Genomic DNA, 21,714 nt, shown 5'->3' with positions numbered 1-21,714 from the left:
AGAGGGAACAGCAAGTGCAAAGGCCCTGAGGTAGGGTGTTTGAGGAGCTGCGGTGGTCCTCGCGATGAGGGTAGAGTAAGCCATGGGGAGAGAGGATCCAAAGTCAAGGAGGTAGTAGGGAGCACGTCCTATAGGGCCTTGTAGGTCAAGGTGAGGACCCTGGCTTCCACTCTGAAGGAGGTAGGAAAGCATTTGAGGGTTTGAGCAGAGGAGTAACCTGGCTGCTGTGTCGAGAACAAAGCATGTGGGGTGGTGGGTGGAGGTGGAAGCAGACGAGTCAGGGGCTAGTGTAACGGTCCAGGTAAGAGGTGATGATGGTTTGGAGCAGGGCGGCAGCAGGGGAGTGGCGAAAAGTGGTCAGATTCTGGACGTATTTGGAAGGTAGAGCCAATGAGGTTTGCTGATGGGCAGGATGTAGCTGTGAGAGAAAGCAGGAGTCAAGGACGAGTCCGAGGGTTTATCCTGAGCGCCTGGCAGGCTGGAGCTGCCCTCGGGTGAGAGGGGAGCCTGGGAGGAGCAGAGGTGGCCATCAGCGGTTTGGCGTGGATGTTAAGTTCAAGATGCCAGGAGACCCCGGAGCGGACAGGCTGAGTGGCTTGCTTCTGGGCAGAAGTCTGGAGCTCAGGAGGGCTGGCGACATCGCTGTAGAGATGGTCTTAAAAGCCACAAAACCAGTGAGATGGCCCAGGGAGGCACAGGGCCAGACGAGGTCAGAGTCCCGAGCCTGGGAGCGTTTGGAGGTCCTGAAGATAGGATTTGAGTAGAGTCTGACCTCAGAGCCCCTGCCCTCGGCTCTGATCTGGAGTGAAACACAGGCCTGGAGTCCACCGCGCTCCTGTGGGCTCTGTGCCCTCCTTGACCCAGGGGCACTGCCCGGTCAGAAATGGGGGCGAGGCCCTCATCCCACTTTATGCGCGTGGAGTCACCTGCGGGCCAGCCCTGCCGTGCAGGTGCAGGTGCAGGTGCAGGTCTGTACGTCCGGCCGCCTGTTGTTTGCTGCTTGAGGACAGGGACCTGGGACTCTCTTTGGCTCCTTGGTCCCCAGCAGCGCAGCAGGTGTGGGTGGCCTGTGTGTTGAGTGGCGGAAAGGATGAGCGACGGTTTCTGTGAGCTGGTGGAGGTGAGCTTGACCCCTGGAGCTAGGGAGGGTGAGTCAGAGTCACAGAGGGGCTGGACGCCAGTCTGCGTGCGAGTCCTCCAATGGTGGGACCTGGTCTCACTGTGCCCCAGGCCACTCAGGGACCTTAAGTGCTGCTGGGGTGGCCACTTGGGCTACCCGGGCATTTGAGGATGAGGCAGTCCTGCCTCTGCCTGGCTCTCCTCGAGGCTTTAGGTCAGCTCGCTGAGTGGCCGGGAGCAATCCTGGGCCTGCCTTTGGCTCCCTGAGATGCTTGGGGTGGAGGGGAGCTGGGGAGGTGGGTCCCACCTGTGCCTGCTCCCCTCCCACTTCCAACTGCAGGCTTCCCCTTGAGGCGCCCTCCCTGTAAGCCCCCGCTCCTTCTGGCCTCTCTGCCTGCGCCTGGGCCATTTCTGCAGCCTGGACCATCCGTCCTGCCCTTGCAGCAGCTCTGTCAGATTGCATGGAGTCATTTCCTGGTCCCACCTCATCCTTCCCGGGGGACTTTGGGCAAGTCGCTCCGCCCACCTGAGCCTCAGCTTCCCTGTCTATGGAATGGAGGGAACACACCCAGCTCTTGGGTTTGGTTCCAGCATGAAAATACTAGAGCCGTGCTGTACGGAAATTGCTGAGAGGTGGGCTTCAGATGGGGAAACTGAGGCTCAGAAAGGTGAGGCGTGTCACAAAGTCAGTGCAGTCCCCTTCCAGCCTCCAGGTGTGTGTGCCATGGGGCCCCATCACAGTGGCCACTCAGGATGTGGCCGAGGATCTGGGACCCTCCGGAGATGAGGGCGGGCAGCTCAACCAATAGTAGGAGGGTGTCACCGGGCCCTTCAGCTTCCTGACTCCCCTTGCCTGGCTGGGTCGCTGGGGACAAAGGGGTTAATGTGCCTGGGGGCTGTGACGAGGAGGAGGAGGAGAAAGAGGAGGGGCTGGGGTCCAGTCTGGCAGCAGCCCCCTTCACAGGAGTCCAGCAGCTTCTCCAGGCTGGCTCTGGTTTCCCAGGCAACAGCCCCCAGGGGTCCCCTCTGCCCAGAGGCCTCCTCCTGGGGGCTGCTCCCCACCTGTCCTGCCTGGGCGTCATTGACCCAGGGGCACCCCTGGGAGGTCGAAGGGGAAGGGGAGGTGGGCAGGGGACGCCAACTCTGGGCCCTGGACAGAGCCTCCATTGTCTGAGGCTTCAGCCACGGCCCCGCAGCCAGCAGGGTGCGCCTCTCAGAGCCTCTCTCCCCCTTCCCGCCTTAGGAAGCCCATTGAATGGTCTGGCGCCCACCAGGCGAGGGAAGGAGCTGGCCCTGTCGTCCCTCTTGTGTTCGGAGGCTCCTGCCCTGGGCTGGGGAGGGCCTGGGAGAGTGCCCCCCCACTCACCCCTGCGCTCACGCCACTTGCTTACTCAGCACCTGCTCTGTGCTGGGGTCCCCTGAGGACCAGCCGGAGCCTCCTGCCCTGGCTTCCCGGCTCGCAGCCCGGTGACTCCCCGTGCAGGAGCTGGGCAGCCTTGGGAATGTCCCTCAGTCTCTCAGCCTGGTTTTCCTCATCTGCTATGGGAATTAAATTAACAAAAACTGAAAAATGTTCAGCACAGGGCCTGGTGCATGGCAGTGTCAGGAGACGTCAGCTATTATCATTTCGAAGATGATAATTTTGTGATCTCAAGGGAGACAAGGGTCACAAAGGTCAGGGCTGGTATTCTGATGGATGGTCGGCCTGCACTCAGTTGAGAGTCTGCACAATGGCATAGCCGTCTTCCTCCAGGAGCGGCAGGAGCTCTGGGAAGGGAACGAACCTTTGTTAAGAACCTACCAGCATCGTCAGACGTCGTTTCATTTACATCCGCATCTGATGGACAGGACAGGAGGCAGGGAGAGGTTGAACGCCTGCCCGGCGTCTCACCACTGGGGATTCGGTGTCTGAGCTGGATCTCTCGGACCCCAGCCTCAGCCCTTGCCACGCATCTCCCATCTCTCTGTCCGGGGCTCTGAGTTCTGGTCGTGTTCCTCCTGCTGTGGCTCCACCGATGTTTTCTGGGAGCCATCTCCCTCCAGTCTCCAGCAGGCGGCCATGAGGGCCTCCGAGGGCAGAGCTGGGGGCGTCCGGCGCCCTGCACACAGTAGCTGCGGGTCCCTCTTCCTGGTCGGGCCCACTGTCCAGCTTGCATCCCCTCTGCTTCCTCCCCGCTCTGGTTTTCCTGGACAGGGCAGGGAACACCTGGGAGGGCAGAGGTCCCCACTGGGGCCCGTGGCCCTCCGTCCTTCAGGCAGGAAGCCCCAGGCCCGGGGACGCCCAGCCTCACGGGTTCCACGGTGAGCAGATCCCAAGCAGATGAAGGTTCTCAGCTTCTGGGTTTAGTTCAGTTCAGCAGCTGTTGTCTGGTGTGTGGGCCAGTGCTCCAGACACTGGGATGAGAAGAGGCCACAGTCTAGCGAGGGGACAGTTATCACAGGGGCCATACGTGTCCCAGAATCACCTGAGCTCTTTGAAAACAGAGTTTTCAAACTCTGCTACTGAACCAGAATTGGGGGCTGGGACACTTTTTTTTATTTTTTTTTATTTTTTAAAGATTTTATTTTTCCTTTTTCTCCCCAAAGCCCCCCAGTACATAGTTGTATATTCTTCGTTGTGGGTCCTTCTAGTTGTGGCATGTGGGATGCTGCCTCAGCGTGGTTTGATGAGCAGTGCCATGTCCGCGTCCAGGATTCGAACCAATGAAACACTGGGCCGCCTGCAGCGGAGCGCGTGAACTTAACCACTCGGCCACGGGGCCAGCTTCGCAACCAGGCTTGGGGACCACTGCGTGAGATGGATCTGGGGAGGCCTCACGGAGGAGAAACCGGGCCTGGGTTTTGAAGGTTGAGAAGGAGTTTGCTTGCTGGTTGTGTGAGAGAATTCTGCTTGGACAGAACAGACAGCCTGAGCAAAAGGTCCAGAGATGTAAAAGAGGTCGTCAAGGTCATGGGCCTGAGAGCCGGGCACGGCAGGGCTGGGACTGGAGGTCAGAGGGGAGGAGGGGAGTGTCGTGGAGGGCCTTGCTGAGGACCTGGACTTCCTTCTGAAGGCGAGGAGGGAGAGTCCGGGGGTGTGTGTCGTGGAGCGGTCACTGTGGCAGCAGAGATGGGGTCGGGTCGGCCAAGCGCACATTGGCCAGGGCTGGGAGCCAGAGACCTCTGGGAGGGTGCACCCCCTCGTGGAGGAGCTCCGGTCCTGACCAGCGCAAGCCCTGGGCCTGCTCCCCTGTCCTGTGCTTTTTCCCTGGCTTCCAGGAATCAGACACGGGTGCCTCTGAGGCCTGGTTTGGGATGGGTGCCTGGGCCCGAACCTGTTCCTTGTCTCCCCTATGTGAGGCTGGGTGGCAGCCAGCCTTCTAGTGAGGCTGCCCGGCTTGGATGTGCCAGCATCTGCTGCTTTCCCAGCTTCCGGGACTGACTTCTTGCCTGCCTGGACCCCCACCGCTCTCCCCGGCCCCACCAGCCTCTCCCCAGAGGCCGGCCTCCCCGCTCCTCCGACACCCCCCAGGTGTGTTTCTCCAGGCCGTGCTCAGGAAGAGGGACTGGGGTGGGGGATGGCTCAGGATGGGGGAGTTTCACAGGCTAGGGAGGAGAGGGAGGGAGTGGGGCCGGAGCAGGCTGGGGAGCATTTCCTACTGGGCCTCTAGGCTGGTGGACTTTGAACCCCAGAGGGAGGAAGAACTGATAAGTGCTTGCTTTCTTAAATTAGAGCCAAGAAGACCCCTGCTGTGGTGAGCAGGGCTGCGAGGGTGGAGGGAGGTGCTGATGCTGGGTGGTCAGGGTCACTGAGCTTATCCTCTGGGGCACACCCTCAGCCCCAACCTGGGGGCTTGCTCCTCTGCGTCTCGCCCTGTCAGCGTGGTTGAAAAGCTTCCTGCAAGTCGCTCTGCAGGGTGTGGCTGGAAAGAGCACGGTTCAGTTCAGGGGCTGCCTGCCCAGCCGGTCTTGGCTGTCCTTTTTAAAGATTTTATTTTAGGGGCCGGCTCAGTGGCGCAGCAGTTAAGTTCGCACGTTCCGCCTCTCGGAGGCCTGGGGTTTGCCGGTTCGGACCCTGGGTTCGGAACATGGCACCGCTTGGCAAAAAGCTATGCTGTGGCAGGCGTCCCACATATAAAGTAGAGGAAGATGGGCACAGATGTTAGCTCAGGGCCAGGCTTCCTCAGCAAAAAGAGGAGGATTGGCAGCAGTTAGCTCAGGGCTAATCTTCCTCAAAAAAAAAAAAAAATCATAATAAAAAATAAATTTAAAAAAAGGAAAAAAAAAGATTTTATTTTATTTTATTTTCCTTTTTCTATCCGAAGGCCCCTGGTACATAGTTGTATGTTCTTGGTTGTGGGTCCTTCTAGTTGTGGCATGTGGGACGCCGCCTCAGCGTGGCCTGATGAGCAGTACCATGTCCGCGCCCAGGATCCGAACTGGCGAAACCCTTGGCTGCCGAAGCAGAGTGCGAGAACTTAACTACTTGGCCACGGGGCCAGCCCCTTGGCTGTCGTTTTTAAAGAGATGACCCCTAGGAGAAGAAAATCTCTTATAGCCCTGCCACCCAAGCACAGCACTGTTAATGTCACAATGACGACAGAGCTCCTGTTCCCGAGCGCTCACTCTGTGCGGAATACCTCGCACACGGCACTCCGCCCTCGTTGCATCGGCACAGAGCCCTGCGCACAGACAATTGTGAGAAACGGGTTAGTGAACTGCCGGCGCGTGGCCGAGCTGGGATTTGAACTCAGATCTAGCACCGGATCGCGTCCTTTTAACCACGGCCGTCGCGATTCCACCTCTCCAGTACCGTGGTGCTGCGGGCAAGTCCCTCCCTCCTCTGGACTCAGTTTCCACATCCGTGAAACCAGAGCTACACTGTCTTGTAGCTGCTTTCTGGTTCCGACACGCTGTGATGCTTTTGGGATAGTCTTCTTTCTAGAAAGGAGGCTGCTTATTTTCATTCCTCTCATCATAATGCTCACTGTAGAAGATCTGGAGAATTCGGAAAAACAGAAAGAAGGTACAGAGAAAATCTGTGACCCTGCTCCTGGAGCAGACACTGTTAACATCTCAGTGAGGCTCCTTCCTGTCCTCCTCGTCCGCGTGCTTTCAAACACAGCGGGATGCCCGTGGTTCTGTCCTCCCTGGGCCACTGCTGGCTTCCGTCCCTCTCTTTCACCAGCTGGACGGCCTCTTTCGCCACCGTCCCGGCAGGAAGGTTCTGAATTGCTTTTCAGAGAGAGGTTCCTTTCAGGGGCGTTGCAACACACTTCTTTTGGCTCAGACTCCCACCTTGGAAGCTTCTCCACCACGCCTAGCTCAAGGAGACTTAAAAATCAAAATAAGAAAGGAAACAGCTGAATGACTTCTCCTGTCTGCTCAGCGCTTTCGCACCCATGCCCCGGCTCCGTGCGTGTGGCGGCCTGTGGGACCGACTGGGCAGGGGCGGGATGCCCACTGTGCCCGGATGGAGGGCGGGTGCAGAGAGGCCTGAGCTCACACGGGGAGGATGGAGAGGATGGGGCAGAGCCCAGCCAGCAGGTGGACCCGCTGCCCAGCCCGCTGCCCCCAGGTCCCCACAGCTCGAAGCTTTAGGCTCTCGGGGTCCCCCCGTGAACCTCCCTCAGGGCTTACACTCCTGGGGTGCAGAGTCCAGACAGAGGGTCCTATTTGCTGTCCTGCATTGTGGTGACCAGTGCTGCCTGGGGCTTTGCGGTTGGCCTCAGGTGTGCTGCTGGGAGCCCCGGGGGCCGGGTTGTGGGACCTCCACTTTACAGACGAGGACACTGAGGCTCGCCTGCCAGTGGATCTGAGATTCCCACCTCGGTCCCCAACTCCCAAGGCGGAGCTGTGGTCCTCACAGCTGTGCTACGAGTGTAATGACAGTCATAGACCAGTGTGTCCCAGGGACCCTTCCGTGAGCTTTACACGTGTTCACTCTTAATTTTCTTAATAACGCTGTGAGGTGGGTACTTTTTAATCCTTGTTTTGCAGATGAGTAAACTGAGGCCTGGAGCTGGCGTTAAGCAGCTACTCAGTTGTCAAGGTGTCATAGCCCCTGAGTGCGGGGACCCTGGTGGTGTCAGGTCCCTTGAACTCTTTCCTGACTATTGGGCCACCAGGGCCTCTGGCGGTGGCAGTGGGCTGCTCTGAGCCATCCCTGCTTCCTCACCCACATCCTTCTGAGACTAGGGACGTGTTTGTGGAAAATCGTGGCCACAGGCCCATGAGTGAGCACGGGGCTCACGGGTCTGTGTCTGTGCTTGGGGACCTCCCAGCCCCAGGTTAACTTGTGGCAGGTGCCCCCAGATTCCAGCCCCGAAGTCCAGGGAGGCAGTGATTAAAAGGAGTGAGACCGTGTTTGGGGTCAGTGCCCCTCATAGAATCCTACTGTTGTCACCTTGTTCCCTTGTCTCTGTGACCTTGGGCAAATCCTCACTTCTCTGAGCCTTGGTTTCCTGTCTGTAAATGGAACGATGCACATATGGCTTCGAGCTCCGATTGTGTTGGTGTCTCCCTTCCTTCCTAGGGACAGCCCTGGGCTTGGGGCGGAGGGCGGGAGTCGGCCCTGAAGGGTGCGGAAGAAGGGCAGGACACCTGACTTTCTGGCTTGGAGAGAAGTCTCCTGGGTTTCCGCATTATCAGAAAGTTGTGTTTAAGGAGCAGTTTGCACATGAGCCTGGGCTGGTGCCTCCTTTTTCTTTCTGTAAAATGGCTCTGAGTCCCCGGCTCCCTCCAGAGTGGTTCCGAACGGGCGCACGGGGCTGGGGAGCTGCTGGAGGATGCCGCGCACTCTCGTTTGAGCTCTCCACTCGCAGGGGTTCCGCGGACATTTTCGTTTGCTTTTCCAAGCCCTTTGCTGAAGATAACATTTCAGTCCTGAGAGTTTTCAGTGTGGGGCTAAAAGGCACTGTCACACGCGTAGTGGAGAGCAGTGTGCCTCTGTCAGAAGGGAAATGCAGTTCTGTTCTCTGACCCAGCAGATCCGTCTCTAGGAACGCGCCCTGCAGGTTCACGCGTCCGTTCGCCGGAGGCCCTGTGTGTGCAGGACAGTGGTCCCTGCCTTGTTTATACCACCAAAAGCCTGGAGAATCCTCAGCGTCCTTTGGCAGGGATTACGTCAATCATGGCGTATCCCCCCAAAATACCTGCAGCAGGTGGAAAACTGAGACTGATGCCCATGTTCTGAAATGTCGCCGAGGTTCTTAAGCAAAAAACGTAGCCGCAGCACAGTGTGCTTCCTCCTGCATAAAATGAGGCACATATCCAGGTGCGAGCTGGTGATACCTGGGATAGTTCTGGAAGGATCTTAAGGAACCAGGAACAGTGGTCACTTCCAGGGGATCAGGGCAACTGGGGTGGGAGGGAGACTTCCTTTTCATTGTACCCCCTTTGTCTTGTTTGGGTTTGGGGAGGCACTAGACATGGTGGTTGCTTAATGAGCACAGACTCTGGGGCCCATGGCCTGGGTTCAAACCCTGGCTCTGCCACTTCCTAGCTGTGTGATCTTGGGCAACTTACTTTAACCACTCTCGGCCTCATTCTCTCATTTATAATTTGGATTAATATATGTTAATATTATTTGTAGGGGCCGACCCTGTGGGTGAGCGGTTAGGTTTGCATACTCCGCTTCCGGCCCCGGGTTTTGCCAGTTTGGATCCTGGGCGTGGACATGGCACCGTTCATCAAGCCATGCTGAGGCGGCATCCCACATAGCAGAGGCAGAACGACCTACAGCTAGAATACACAACTCTGTACTGGGGGGCTTTGGGGAGAAGAAGGGAAAAAAAGATTGGCAACAGATGTTAGCTCAGGTGCTAATACTTAAGAAAAAAATTATCGCTAAAGTGCTTAGAATAATGTCTGTAGGCATGTAGTAGGCACTAAGTGAATATTTGCTGTTAACAATTAATTGCTATTTACATGCATTCCATTTTTGTTTAGGAAGCCAGTTAATAAAAGTAAAGGTGGGCCGGTCTGGTGGCGCAGTGGTTAAGTGCGCACTTTCTACTTCAGTGGCCTGGGGTTCACCAGTTCGGATCCCTGCAGCCCTTTCATTCCTTCCACCCGTGTGCCATGGCCCGGCGGCCCCTTGCCAGCTGGCCACCCCCATGGGGCAGGATGGGGAGAGACAAAGAGAGAGTGAATGGCCTTCAGCGAGGCCGCAGGCGGGGCCTGGTGAGAGCGGCCGGACTCGAGGGAGCCGTGGTTACTGGGCAGCCAAAGGAGGAAGTGTCCGGCCATGACGGTTCAGGCGTGATCCAGCTTCTGGAACCTGGGGGCCTGAGTGTGATCCTGGCCTGGAGGGGGCTGGAGCCTCACCTGTAAGCCAGAGGGGACGACGGGGGTAGTCTAGCTGGACCCACCAGGCTCCCGAGGGTCCCTTAGCTTGGGGCTTTTGCTTCCTTTTGGAAGATCTGAGGCTGCGGGGCTTTCTGGGAAGATGGGGTTATGGTCCCGCAGCTTCTGGTTTTCTGGGTTAATGATTCATGATGAGTGGGGGCTGGGCCCTTTCCGGGGCTGTCCTGTGCTCCCAGAGCTGCTGAGAAAGGAGTGTGAGAGCCGGCAGGCGGGAACGCACAGGTCGTGAGCTGGTGACCACCCTTCTCTGTTGCCAAAACATCAGCCTTGAATGCCGTTCGATTCGATCTCTGGCTTCTTTTCACAGGCGAGCGGCTGGGACGGCGCTGGTCTGAGCTCGACCTTGTCTGATGGCTTCCTCCAACCCTCCTGCACAGGCTGCCAGAGGTACGGTACCCCAGGCTTCCTGCTGTCCCTCCTCCAAATGGGCCACTGGCTCTGGAGCAGGCCGACCCTTGTGAATCCTGGCTGCGCTGGCCGCTAGCTGTGTGCCCTTGGGCAAGTGACTTCACCTCTCTGCCTCTGTTTCCTCATCTGCAAGGTGGAAATGGTAATTTCCTCCTCACAGAGTAGGCTCCAGACGGGGCTTGATTCTTTGCCTGTCTCCCAGAGATCCCCAGAGAGAGGGGCAGAGCCCATCTGGGGATTGCACTGTGCTGGGGGGTGAAGCTTATGAATTGGGGGTGGGGCCCTGACGGTTGAGGGGAAGGGGCTGGGCTGTCCATCTCCATCTGTTAAGGTACAAGGTCAGGTCGACTAGCAGTGGTAAGGTGGCCAGAAACGGCAAAAAAAACAAAAAGCGAAAAAAAGAAGAAAGATACCTACTTATGCTAAAAAAGCGATGTCATTTATCTGAAATTCAATGCGATGTTCTGTATTTTGTCTGGCAAGCCTAGCAGTGGGGCCTTGCAGGTGGAATCCAGGCCCCACCCTGGAGGAGCCGGACCCCTGCCGTTTCACCCACTGGGCCCAGCTTCCTGTCCTCTCGTCCCCCCTTGGGGGAGGCAGATAGCAGAGTGGTCACGAGCCAGGGCTTTTTCACCAGCCTGATGCTGCCACTGACACTGGGAGCTTAGCTGAGTAACTTGGTGTCTCTATGGCTCAGTTTCGTCACCCATAAACACAGGGTAGTAATGACACCCTCTCCCCTGTTGTCGCAAGGTTTAAATATATGTAATGCCCGGTGTGTGGTAATCAATCGCTCAATGAATGGGAGCTGTGATCACTGTGGGGTGTCGGCAGGACAGGCTGTGTGTGCTCTGCTCTGAGCCCCGGGCAGAATCCAGGGAGTCGTGTCTTCCTCCGGGTTCTTCTCCAAAGGGTGGGGGGCCGGCATAGTGGGCCTGCCTTCTCCACCATGCTGGGTGGCCTCCCAGGTCCCCTGCCTCCTGGACTTGCTGGGGCTGGCTCTCCCAAGGATGGGGCGTGTCCAGGAACGTCAAAGGCGTGTGTGGCCAGCTGCAGTGGTGCCACCTGCACAGATGGGTGGGACGGGTGCAGTTCAGCTCTCAATTATCCAGGGAGGGGCCTCCCGATTTTTCCTTCTGATAAGGATAGATGTTTGACTGCCTGCGTCTCTGGAGCCTGGGAACAGAGCCTTGGGGACGAGCGCGTCTCCTGATTCATGACCGTGACTTTGGGGCCCAGAATGCCCCCCCGCTCTGGCCCCTGCTGCTGTGAGCACCCTGCACCCTTTCTCCCCCCCCACCAAGAGGGCCAGACATGGAGAGTGAGAACAAAATCGTTTTGTGATTAAATGGATTCAGTTCCATTCAGCAAACATGCGATGAGCATGTATTTTTCCAGCTGTGTCTGATATTGCCGCCTCGTATCATCTGGTCCAACCAGGCCCTTTGCCATTTTCCGATCCTTTGAGAGCTTCTCCTGGTCTTACCAAATGAAATTCACATTCCCCCAAACACCTCTTCAGCCACCTTAGAGCTCCCTTCATCCTTACTCCCGCCTTCAGCTCCGCTGGGTCGCTTGCTGTTCGTTCTCTGCACCTGCTGTGGCATTTAGCCTGGAACGCGGCCCCATGCGAGCCCGTCAGACGTTTGCTCATCCTTCAAGGCTCTGTGCAGGGCAGCCTTGTGCCTGAAGCCGCACGCAGTGTTGCGGCGGGCTGAGCCCCCTTGTCTCTTCCGGCACCGGCTCAGTCTCTGGGGTTTTAGGTTTTCCTCCTCCCCTATCTGCCTGCCTCACCACGCGTTGAGCTCCTTCCTGTTAAGGGGCCATATCTGACTTCTCCTGGACCCCCTGGCGCAGGGGCTGCTGGGGACAGTCCCTGGGATGCGGGCATGGCTTTGTTGATGGATGTGCTCGCTGGAGCCACCGTCCTCTTAAAGGGACAAGGTGCAGAGGTGACCCGAGTCCCTGGACACAGCCTGTGGGCCGGGTGGCCTGTGAGTGGGGAAGGCCTGCCCACCTCACCCAGAGTCAGGGGCTGGCCTGAGACTCAGGACAATCATCATAATAATAGTGATGATGATGATGATGCAACGATGATGATGATAAGCAGAGTCATCATCGCAAGAATAGCTGCCCTTTAGTGAGCCTCCCCCTGGCCCCAGGTTTATGGGTGTTGATTCATTCCGTCCTCCCAACAACCCTGTAAGGTGGGTACTATTATTGTCCTCATTTTACAGATCAGGACACTGCAGCTCGGAGGGGTGGATGAGCTTGACGCTCACACAGCCGGACTATGGGAGAGCTGGAGTCGGGACCCAGGTGGTCTGACTGAAACTGTAGTCACTACAATGGTGCCAGCCAGGTGCAAAGGGAAACCCTCCCCCATCACCTGCCCCGCAGATTCCAGAGGGCAGGGACCAAGGCACTGAAGCCCCCCTTGGTCAGGATGGGCCAGTTTTGGTGGTGGCAGCCTCACAGGGAGATGACATATAGTAAAGACTGGAAGAAGGTGACAGCAGGAGAAGATACCTGAGGAAGAACATTCCGGGTCCAGAGATTGAAGGTGCAAAGGTCCTGAGGCAGCAGCACGTCTGGTCCATCCATGATACAGCAAGGAGACCCATGTGGCTGGACTGGAGGGAGTGAGGAGAGAGCAGTAGGTGATCCTACACACACATTATGTATCCATAACTGAAACAGGTGTCAAAAACCATGTCAAAAGTAGTACCAAATGTGATTTCATTAATATTTTAATACAATAAGTTAAAATGTCTCAAATAAGCAATTCATAACAAAAGAAAATGCCGCCTGGGAATCCCCTAATTGATTTCATGACCCGCCAGTGGGCTGAGAACTGTGATTTGAAAACCGCTGATCTGGCTTCCGACTCAGGGAGCCCCTGGGTTCCTTGTTGGTTCACCCCCACGGGGCCAGGGGTCCAAGGGCTCACGCGACTGGAAGGGGAGCTGAGACAGATCTGGGTTCAAGTCCGGCTCCCCACTTCTTAGCGGTGTGACTGTGGGCGTATCACCTGACCTCTGGAAGCCTCGGTGGCCTCGCTGTATAAAATAGGGAGTTGTGAGGCTGGAAGTGGCAGCCGCGTGGGGCACATTTCAGAATTGGCTTCTCTGCACCCAGAGAAGGAGCCTGTGCACAGGCCACAGCTCTGCCCAGAGTCCACCGCTGCCGACGCCGGCCCCCGGGTCCCCAGAGCTCCCAGGAGGGGGGCTGGCCCCCACCTCACTGGCCCCGTGTGGTCACCATCCTCAGAGGAAGCTGGGGGAAGGGGTTTCTTGAATTTGATACATTTGTACCTAAAATGTTCTGCTCCGGAACCCCCCAGGTCCCTGTGGGGGAGGGGTTGGATTCTTCTGGGCACAGAGACTGCTGGAATCGGCTGTGTCCATCTCTCCGTCTGCTGGTCCTTCCCTCCATCTCTCTGCTCCGTCCACCCCCCCACTCACTCATCCACCCACCTGAGAGCGCCTGCTGGGGCTGGGTCCGCGTGGACGAGGCGGCCCTGTGCTCGAGCATCTCAGGCCGGGAGGGGCAGGAATGACAGCAGCAGGTGTTCTCGGGTCACCCTTACACGTGCCAGGCCCTGCGCCAGGTGCTATAGCTACCCCGGCCGTTCTCAACTGGGGACGATTGTGTCCCCCAGGGGACATCTGGCAAAGTCTGGAGACATTTCTGCACAGCTGCAAGGTGCTACTGGCGTCTAGTGGGCAGAGGCCAGGAGTGCAGCTTCACATCCTGCGGTGCCCCCACAACAAAGACCACGTGCCCCCATGTCAACAGCGGTGAGCTGAGAAACCCTGACCCACATCTCAGTTTACACTCGCATTAGCTTATGGGGTAGGTGCTGTCTTTATTCTCCAGTTTACAGAGGAAGAAACCAAGGTTCAGAGAGGTGAAGTGACTTGCGCAGAACCACACAGCTGGTAGGCGGCCCAGACAGGACGGGCTGAGCCCAGAGCTCATGCTCTGCACCGTATGGCATGAGCCATGACAGGATGGCCCGGGCCAGCCAAGGAGGGCTGGTCAGCCTCACAGACTGTTAAAACCAGACCACACTGCCCTTTGGTTTTGGAGCCAGTTTGTGGGAAGGGGGACCGGCTTAGCGGACTTGAGGTTCTGTTCAGGCTCAGATTCTAGGAGAGATGCTCTTTAGAATAGATAAGCCATCTCTTCAGCCATTTAACGAGCCTAGTTCCTACGCTGGGCCAGGCTGGGACCTGTCCCCTTAAAGGGAACAGTAGGAGGGCCTGCTCTTAGGGATCCGAGATTGGTAGGGGGAGCCCAAAGCATCCTTACACATTCTAGGAACAGATGAAGAAACAAAGGGCAAAGACAGGGAAGGGGGCCAGGACCGCCTTCACTTAGGGTGGTGGGGGCACTCCCTGCTAGAGCTGAGCTTTGAGGGGCGACAGGAGGACGTGGCCATGAAGGGGATCTCCCAGGTAGGAGAAGCAGGGTGTGAGGCCCGGCCGGGCAGACCTCCACGCTGGGAGCACGGCCCTCTACCTCTACCCCTGGCCAGTCAGTGCCCTGGAGCCTGAAAGCTGGCTTCCTTCAGGCTCCAGACTCTTCTAGGCAGCTGTGTTTCACACCGCCACGCAGACCAAATAAAGTGCAGCATGCAGAACGAGCCTGTATGTGCCCATTCCTACATCCGCAAAACGCACAGACACGCATGCACACGGAAACACGCAGGAAGGTGTGTGCCCACGTGCACATGCGCAGATGCATTGAAAAAGCCCCTTCTCTTACAAAATAGCAAAATAGAAAACAAGAATATGAAAGACCTACAGTCAAGTTCAGGTGTGTGTATGCTTACCATGGAGGCTTTCTCCCTCCCCTCTGTCCACTGCCTGTCTGCTCAGACCCCCAACCCAAACACAGAACCCAGCAGAGGCACAGGAGGGCCACTTGGCCTGGGCACGGGTTTAATCTAGTTTCTGGGAACTGCCCTTGGGCCCTCACTCAGACCTGAGCTGCTCGCATAACCTCCCTTGACCAAACCCCGAAGAGGAGACCCTGCAGCCGGCTAATGCCTCCCTCCCTTCCAGGAGATCAGCTGGTTCCCGGAGGCCCAGGCACCTCCCCCGAGGCGGAGGACGACCCTGGAGAGGCCTTTGAGTTTGACGACAGTGACGATGACGAGGACACCAGCGCTGGCCAGGGTGTCCTAGGGGTTGCTCCAGAGAAGGATGGAGCCGCCCCACTGATCCACTTGGACTCCGCCCCTGTCACTGGTAAGGTGTTCTGGGAGCCTCGGGTGCTCCCATTTCCGGGCCTCTGGGGCTACGGCGAGTTTAGGGCTGGGTGGAAGCTCCAGGCCCCCAGTGATGCCTGTGGCCGCTCCGCTGTCCCCAGAAAGCAGGAAGGGAAAAACCGCTGGGAAGAAGCTGCATTCCATTGCTTCCCCTGGGAACCGGAGATTCCTAGCGTTCCTGTAGCATGTGGCCCACTTGGGCCCATCGTAAATGGAAGTGGCCTGGCTTGTGCTTTGGACCCAGTTGTGCCCAGGGCTCGTGTCTGTGCAGCACCCCCACCTCCCTGCAGCTTCTCCCAGGCAATCACCCCAGCCAGAGGAGCAGGCTCCCAGAGCTGCCCCCTCCCGTCGGCCATGGGGAGCCGGCGGCCTTGGGGGCGGAAGGGCCCTGATAAGGCTGGTGTTAAATGGCAGCTTCTGGACTCTTGATTCTGTCATCTGGGAGAGACTCGGGACTGGATTAGCAGGAACTTCCCGCAGGCTTGGGGACAAGGGGTTCCTTGAGGAGCTGGGGGGCGGGGGGCGGGCGCAGGCCTAGAGCAGGCAGGGCGGCTGGTTCCGGTCGGACTTAGGATGTGGGCCGTGGGGGTGGGGTGAGGTGGTGCAGGCAGGACAGGTAGGAGCTTAATGACAGTGCAGTGGCTGGGGGAAGGGAGGCAGGCACCCAGCAGGCACCCAGGCCGCCAGGCCCTGTCTCTGCCCCCCAGGGAGGCTGGGAAAGGGGGCGGGGATGGGCTGAGTCTATCTGGCCAGCCTCTGGCCTGACGGGCTCTCCCTCTCCTCTTCTCCTGCAGACCCAGACCCAGCGGCTGCACCGCCCCAGACACAGTAAGTGAGCCTCGTTCCTTTGCTTTGGCGGCAGGAAAAAGAGGGTCCCCTGGGCGGGAGGTGTGGGAGGGGGCGCTGCGGCCCGCAGGGCCCCGCACAGGCCTTTGCCTAAGGAGGACACAGTTCCAGATCCCTGGCCCAGAGGAAAGAGGTCACTGCCTAAACTCATGCTACCCCTTCCTTTATTTTGCCCACAAGCCTGTGAAACAGCAGAATGCAGGCCTGGCTCCACAGCCTGGCTGTGCCCCTTGTTAGCTGTGTAGCTTGAAGGAGTCACATAAACTCCCAAGTGTCAGTCTGTTCTTGTGCAAAATGGAAACAATGCAGTTTCCACCCCACTGGGTTGCGCCCCTGGTGCTTGTCTCTGCCTTCACTGTTTGTTTTGCCAACACCTCCATCCCCTGTGACTGTCGTTGGAGACTCTGCCCTTCTCTACCTGGGAGCCTGTGTGATCAGGGCGCCTAGTGGCTAAACGCCTGGATGCTGGCATGCCTGCCTCGGCCTCCAGCCCCAGCCCCGGCCGTGGGTCCCTGTGTGTCACAGTTCTCTGGGCTTTGGTTTCTCATCTGTAAAATGGGCCACTGCCTCCTCCCCAGAAGAACAAAGAACCAGCCTTGCTTGATCAAGGCACTTGCTTTTAGCATGTTCTCTGTGGTCCTGGGTGGTCGGCTCGGGGTGGAGTGTGTGTTGGGTGTGGAGGCTGTGAGAGCTGAGGCCTCTGGGAGCTTTGTTCCCTGCTGCTCGCCGCCTGGCTTTGGGGACCTGGGTGCTCAGAGAGTCTTCTTCTAAGGGAAGTGTTAGTGGTGGATCTAGGTCCTGGGGTTTATGGCCAGGGACCCCGGGGTGGGGGGAGTGGTATTTGAGGCTCCCAGTGCCTTCTTGGTGTGCGCTGAGCCAGGGGGCTAATTCTCAGGCAGGTGTGGCCCAGCTGGAGGTCTCAGAGATGTAGATTGTGGCCGGGCCACCTGGAGCCAGCAGATGGCAGTCCTGGATTCAAATCCAATGCCAGGAGTCCTGATATGTGCTCATTTGCCATCTGGAGTGGGCCGACCCTGCCACTGTGTAATTAAGGCCAGGAGTAGGGGCCCGTGGCCTCTCCTCCCTGATTAGCACCTGATGTGAGTCACAGCCCTGCCCCTGGGCTGGGGAGTTCTGAGATGGCTGTGATCTCCCAGCGATTCTAGCCCTCCGGGGTGGGCCAGGAAGGAAGCTGCCAGAAACTCAGTCTGGACAAGTGGACAGCAAAGGAACCCCAGGGAACTGGGACGCTGACCCAGGGGGCCCAGGCAGGCGTCTTGGCTGAGCAAGTGAGCGTGAATTCACTGGTGGGAGAGGGGAGGGCTGGGGAGGTCCACATGGAGGAAGCCACTCAGCAGAGGCTGGGGGTGGGGTGGGATACGGTGTGGGCAGCCAGTAGGTGCACCCCTACCTGGGGTCTGGTGCTCTTGATTCTCTCAGGCCACCCTCCTGGAGACCCTGTTCCCAACCTCGGGGTCAGGAGTGTGGCAGCATGAGCTGTCCCTGCCCGCCTTCTCTCTGTGTGTCCCGGATACCTGATGACTCTGCAGCCAGATCGTGTGCCTGGCCGGTGCCTGGTGCCATGCTGGGGCCGTGATGCAGCGGCTCCTACAGAGCTGGTGCTGTACGGTGTTGTGTTGTTTTCATTAGCCCACTGGGTCAGGACAGCTGAGAGGGGGCCGGGCATTTCCGAGAGAGGGGCGAGCCCCTGCCTTTGACCCACTGCCTCCTGCTCTGCCCCCCAGTGCCACCCTCTATCCTCACCCTGGAGCTGCTCCAGCCCCCTTGACTCCATCTCCTGGGGGCATGGGGGCGTGAGCTGTGGACATTCCACTCCCTGCTCAGCCCCTCACTAGCTGGGTGGCTTTGAGCTGCCTGGGAACCTCTGTGAGCCTCAGTTTCCCCATCCGTAAGATGGAAATAATAATAACCACCTCGAAGGTTCGTGAGGAATAAGTGAGGCTGGTTGCGGGAAACACCAGCTGTTCCTAAGTATGCACTTCACATTCACTTCTGCTCCCGCCTCCTGTCTGGTTTGGATGCTTCCAGTATGACGGGGCCAGAGGGGCCGAGACTGTGTGCCCAGGGCCTCGGACTCCGGACTCCAGGGCTGGGCCTGGATCACTGGGGCAGCATCTCACCATCGCCAGGCGTGAATAAGCATCGCTGGGAAGTCCCCTGAGTGGGGCCACGTTCACGGCACATGAGGCCCTGCAGAGCGTTGATCACCAGCCGTCCTCAGAGGCCTCCGTTCCAGCCCCTTAATTTGACAGATGGGGACAGTGAGGGGCGGGCTTGCCCAAGGTTGCACAGTGAGGCTCTGGCGGCTTCCTGACTCCCTGTCCAGTGCTCTCGCCGCTGCTCCCGGCTTCTTTCCCTCCCTCCCCGGGCTCCATTTACTTAAGTTCCAGCTGCTTCCCTGGGTGATTCCTCTGGGAGAGAATCAGTCCAGATCACTTTCCTTCTCCTTGTTTTCGAAGAGAAAGGAAAAAAAAAAAATCTTGATTTTCTTTTTCTTTTCTTTAACTTCCCCAAAGGTAGTCACTAAGCAAACACTGCTTTGCAAAAGGCAATCTCCAAGAGGAGGACGTTTCACCTCTTGTCACTGCATTTCCTCCACGGCTCCTGCCCTGAGGTTTGGAAACGGCCCTGGGCTGTCCTGGCTGCCCACCTGGCCTCCAGGGAAGCGGGCTCGGGTCACAGGCACAGTTAGAACAACAGCCCACATCCGGGCCGGGCTGCCTGCCGCCTCCAAGTGACCTCCCTCCCAACAGGCTCATCTTTGCCTCCAAGTGACCTCCCTCCCATCAGGCTCATCTTCGGCGGTGGCGGGAGGGGAGGGGGCAGGGCCAGGCCTCATCCCCACTTCCCAGCGCCCCAGGCAGGAGCGAGGTGGGGAAAGTGAGGGCTGGAGTCCGAGTCTTCCAGGGCCTCCGGGCTCGGTCCCTGAGCCACACAGAGCTGGCTCCAAGTCTCGCTCTGCTCCTCACTAGCTGTGCGTCACTGGGCAAGCTTCTTCCCGTCCCCAGCCTCACTTTCTTAATCAGTAAAATGGGGATAACAGATTTGCTTTCTTGCCCGGCTCTGTGAGGTGTACATAGGTTAATGTTTACGCAACGCTTAGTCCGGCCGGCGCGTTCTGGCTGCTCCAAACCTATTTGCTGTTGTTTTTCTGGGCCCTGGTTTAGATTCGTTTTAGAGGGAGCTGGTTGGGCGGGCAGACAGACAGACAGACCTGGGTGGGATGCGGCTCTCCCTGACCCGCTACCCCACCTCTCCGAGTCTGCACAGGAAGCGAATCCCATCTGCTGGGGGTGGTAGAGAGGCTGACCGAGGCTGACCAGGGGACCTCGGCAGGGGCATTGGGCCCACCTGTGGCTGTGAGCCCTGTGGACTTCCCAGTCCCTTCGCCTGCTTGGCTGAGTTGCCCAGAGGAGGCAGCCAGGCTGCTGCGGGGTGAACAGAGCTGCTGGCAGTTGCTGGGGGCGTGTGGTGCTGAGGCCGGTGGGGTGGGGGTGTGGGCAGTTTTAGGGTTGGGCCGCCCCGCTCAGCAATCCCAAGGAGTGAGGGTGGCTGGGATGTCGTCTGTCCTGCTGCTGGGCACAACCAACCTTCCAAGTGCTCAGCCTCCAGGTGGCACTTTCCCTTTCCTCAGTGGGAACATTGGTTACCAGATAACAATAACAATGGCAAACAATAATAGTAAGAAGAATGACCTTGCTTCTGGGTACCAGACACCGAGCTACATGCCCAGTCCCATTTGCTCCTCCTGTCTCTAGGATGTAGGTACTGCCATCACCCACATTACAGGAGGGGAAATTGAGCCTCAGGGAAGTTGGGGGGGCCACGGTTCCATATAGATAGTACCTGATCATTCAGAACAGAGACCAGAACCAGGGCCTCGCCGACCGGAGGCCAGGCGTCTGACCACTACGCTACCCTCCAGGGACACGCTGTGGACTGCAGGGCCAAGCCCAGGCTTTGGCTCACGGGGGAGGGTGTGGCCGGCTCACAGGAATAATCCGACTGTGTGTGTGTTTATTGGGGTAAGCATTCTGCCTGCTAGGAGACGCTCTCTGAGCTCTTGGTGGAATGTTCCACAGACCCCACCTGGGGAGCCAGAGTGGCTTCACTCTGCCTGTGTGTGATCTGGGTGAGGCCCCTTCCCTTGAAATGGGAGCAGCCCCCTAGGAGATGGGGACTGTTGATTATGCTCGTTTTGCAGATGAGGAACTGAGGCTTAGGGAGTTGAGGTACTTTACCTGAGATCTCGTGGAGCTGGTCAATGGCAGGGCTGGAGCTCGGCTGTCTGGCCCCACAGCCATCTGGCGGAGCCGGCAGGGTTGGCCTTTCCCGGTGGACTTTGCAGCCCGCACACTTACAGCCTCCCCGCGCTCTCGCTGGGGGAGTCGTGCCTAAAGAGCAGTCCTGAGTGCCCCGTGCTCGCAGGGAACAAGGGCGTGCGCGTCACCGGCTCCCCGTGTTTTCCCTGGACTCAGGCTGTGCCTCTCAGCTCTCTGCACTGGCCGTGGACTCCGGCGCCCTCTGGAATTGTTTGTTTTTGCTGCCCAGTTCTGTTGCCATCCCAGAGGGCCCCCCACGGTCTCAGCATTCCTGGTGGGTCAGGCCTTTGGCTCCTGGCCCTGCTGTGGGTACTCTCAGAGGCTCCCTGGAGAAACCAGTCTTCCTCCTTCCTGGCCTTGTCCAGACATGATGGACTGTGCTGTCCACTGGCCAGCGTCTCGCACCTGGGCCTGGATCCTGAGGGAAGCACTTGGTAGCTGGACTCCTGGAAGGGCCAAGGACACCCATCGTCCCTGGACGTCCCAGGTGCTGAGAGGATCAGGCCAAGAGGAGGCCAGGCCCAGGGAGGCAGCATTTGAACAGGGTGGAAACAGGGCACCAGAGGGCCTGCCTGCAACCTGGCCGTGTCCTTGTGTCTTCTGAGGCTGATGGGCATGGGGAGCGTGGGGGCTCTTGGGAGGGGCAGCTCGACAAGGCTGGGGGAGCTCCCCGCCCCGGAGGGAGATCTCCCTGGGGAGTCGGTCATGGAGTTATGGCTCAAGGCTTTGCAGACCACTGCAGACCCAGTCCGGGTTGTGTGGAATCCAGGGCTTGTCCTAAACTGGCCGTTCCCGCCATCTGAAGCATTTATAGCCTCCTGGGTCCTGTCCTGCAGGGTCTGAGTGGGACCCGAGGCCTGGCAGAGATCAGCTCCCCCAGTGGAGTCCCGTATGGGAGGGACATGGAGACAGGCCTCTTTTTCCATTAAAGACCTGTCTCTGGCCCCTTGCCAGTCCCTCACTTGGAAAAGCTGTATTTTGTTTTTGTTTTTCTCTTTTCCACCCCTGATTTCAGGTGGTTTCCATGTCAGAGCTGTGAGCTTTGGCTCACAGACCCTTTGCGTACCCGGTATAAAAGCCACACGGTCTCTCCCCTGAGAAAGGTACCCGTGCCCCTTCGCTGCATCGAGTACCCCTTTCAGGAATCCCGTGACGTCCCTCCCTGCGTCCTGCAGGCATAGGACTTGGCCTTACTCATCTCTCATCTGTGGTGCCTGGCGCAGGAAGGCGCGATGCTGATAGTTCATATGTGCACGGACTTTACAGTTTATGCAGCTCTTTCCATACACATCTTGATTCTCGCAACTGTGGTGGGCAGAATAACGCACCCTCCCCCAAAGATTACCGTGTCCTAATGCCCAGAACCTGTGAGCACGC

General features: G+C 58.2%; 1 protein-coding gene and 1 long non-coding RNA gene across 39 annotated transcripts in view; one reads left to right on the top strand and one right to left on the bottom strand.

Annotated features, from left to right (window-relative positions):
* ARHGEF10L (Rho guanine nucleotide exchange factor 10 like) overlaps window positions 1-21,714 on the top strand; it is a 153,480-nt gene that overhangs the window by 40,541 nt on the left and 91,225 nt on the right. For 27 of the 38 annotated variants that reach the window (XM_070252462.1, XM_070252437.1, XM_070252489.1 and 24 more), the window contains exons 2-4: window positions 9,773-9,852; window positions 14,943-15,128; window positions 15,943-15,976. In XM_070252462.1, coding sequence (XP_070108563.1) covers window positions 9,816-9,852; window positions 14,943-15,128; window positions 15,943-15,976 — 257 coding nt within the window. In that variant the 5' untranslated portion in view covers window positions 9,773-9,815. Of the gene's footprint in view, window positions 1-9,274; window positions 9,429-9,628; window positions 9,688-9,772; window positions 9,853-14,942; window positions 15,129-15,942; window positions 15,977-21,714 lie in introns of those variants that run through there. The other 11 variants (XM_070252497.1, XM_070252460.1, XM_023635633.2 and 8 more) reach the window with 7 other exon arrangements.
* On the bottom strand, window positions 5,126-20,551 carry LOC111772436 (uncharacterized). The gene is made up of 3 exons (XR_002806305.2): window positions 20,257-20,551; window positions 12,403-12,506; window positions 5,126-6,432 (listed from the first exon to the last, which is right to left on the bottom strand). It is a non-coding gene; the product is annotated as an uncharacterized lncRNA (long non-coding RNA).

This window comes from Equus caballus, chromosome 2 (assembly GCF_041296265.1).
Source record: "Equus caballus isolate H_3958 breed thoroughbred chromosome 2, TB-T2T, whole genome shotgun sequence".
Lineage (NCBI taxonomy): Eukaryota > Metazoa > Chordata > Mammalia > Perissodactyla > Equidae > Equus > Equus caballus.
The sequence above is the reverse complement of the archived record's forward strand: the minus strand, read 5'-3'. Positions and strand labels throughout refer to the sequence as shown.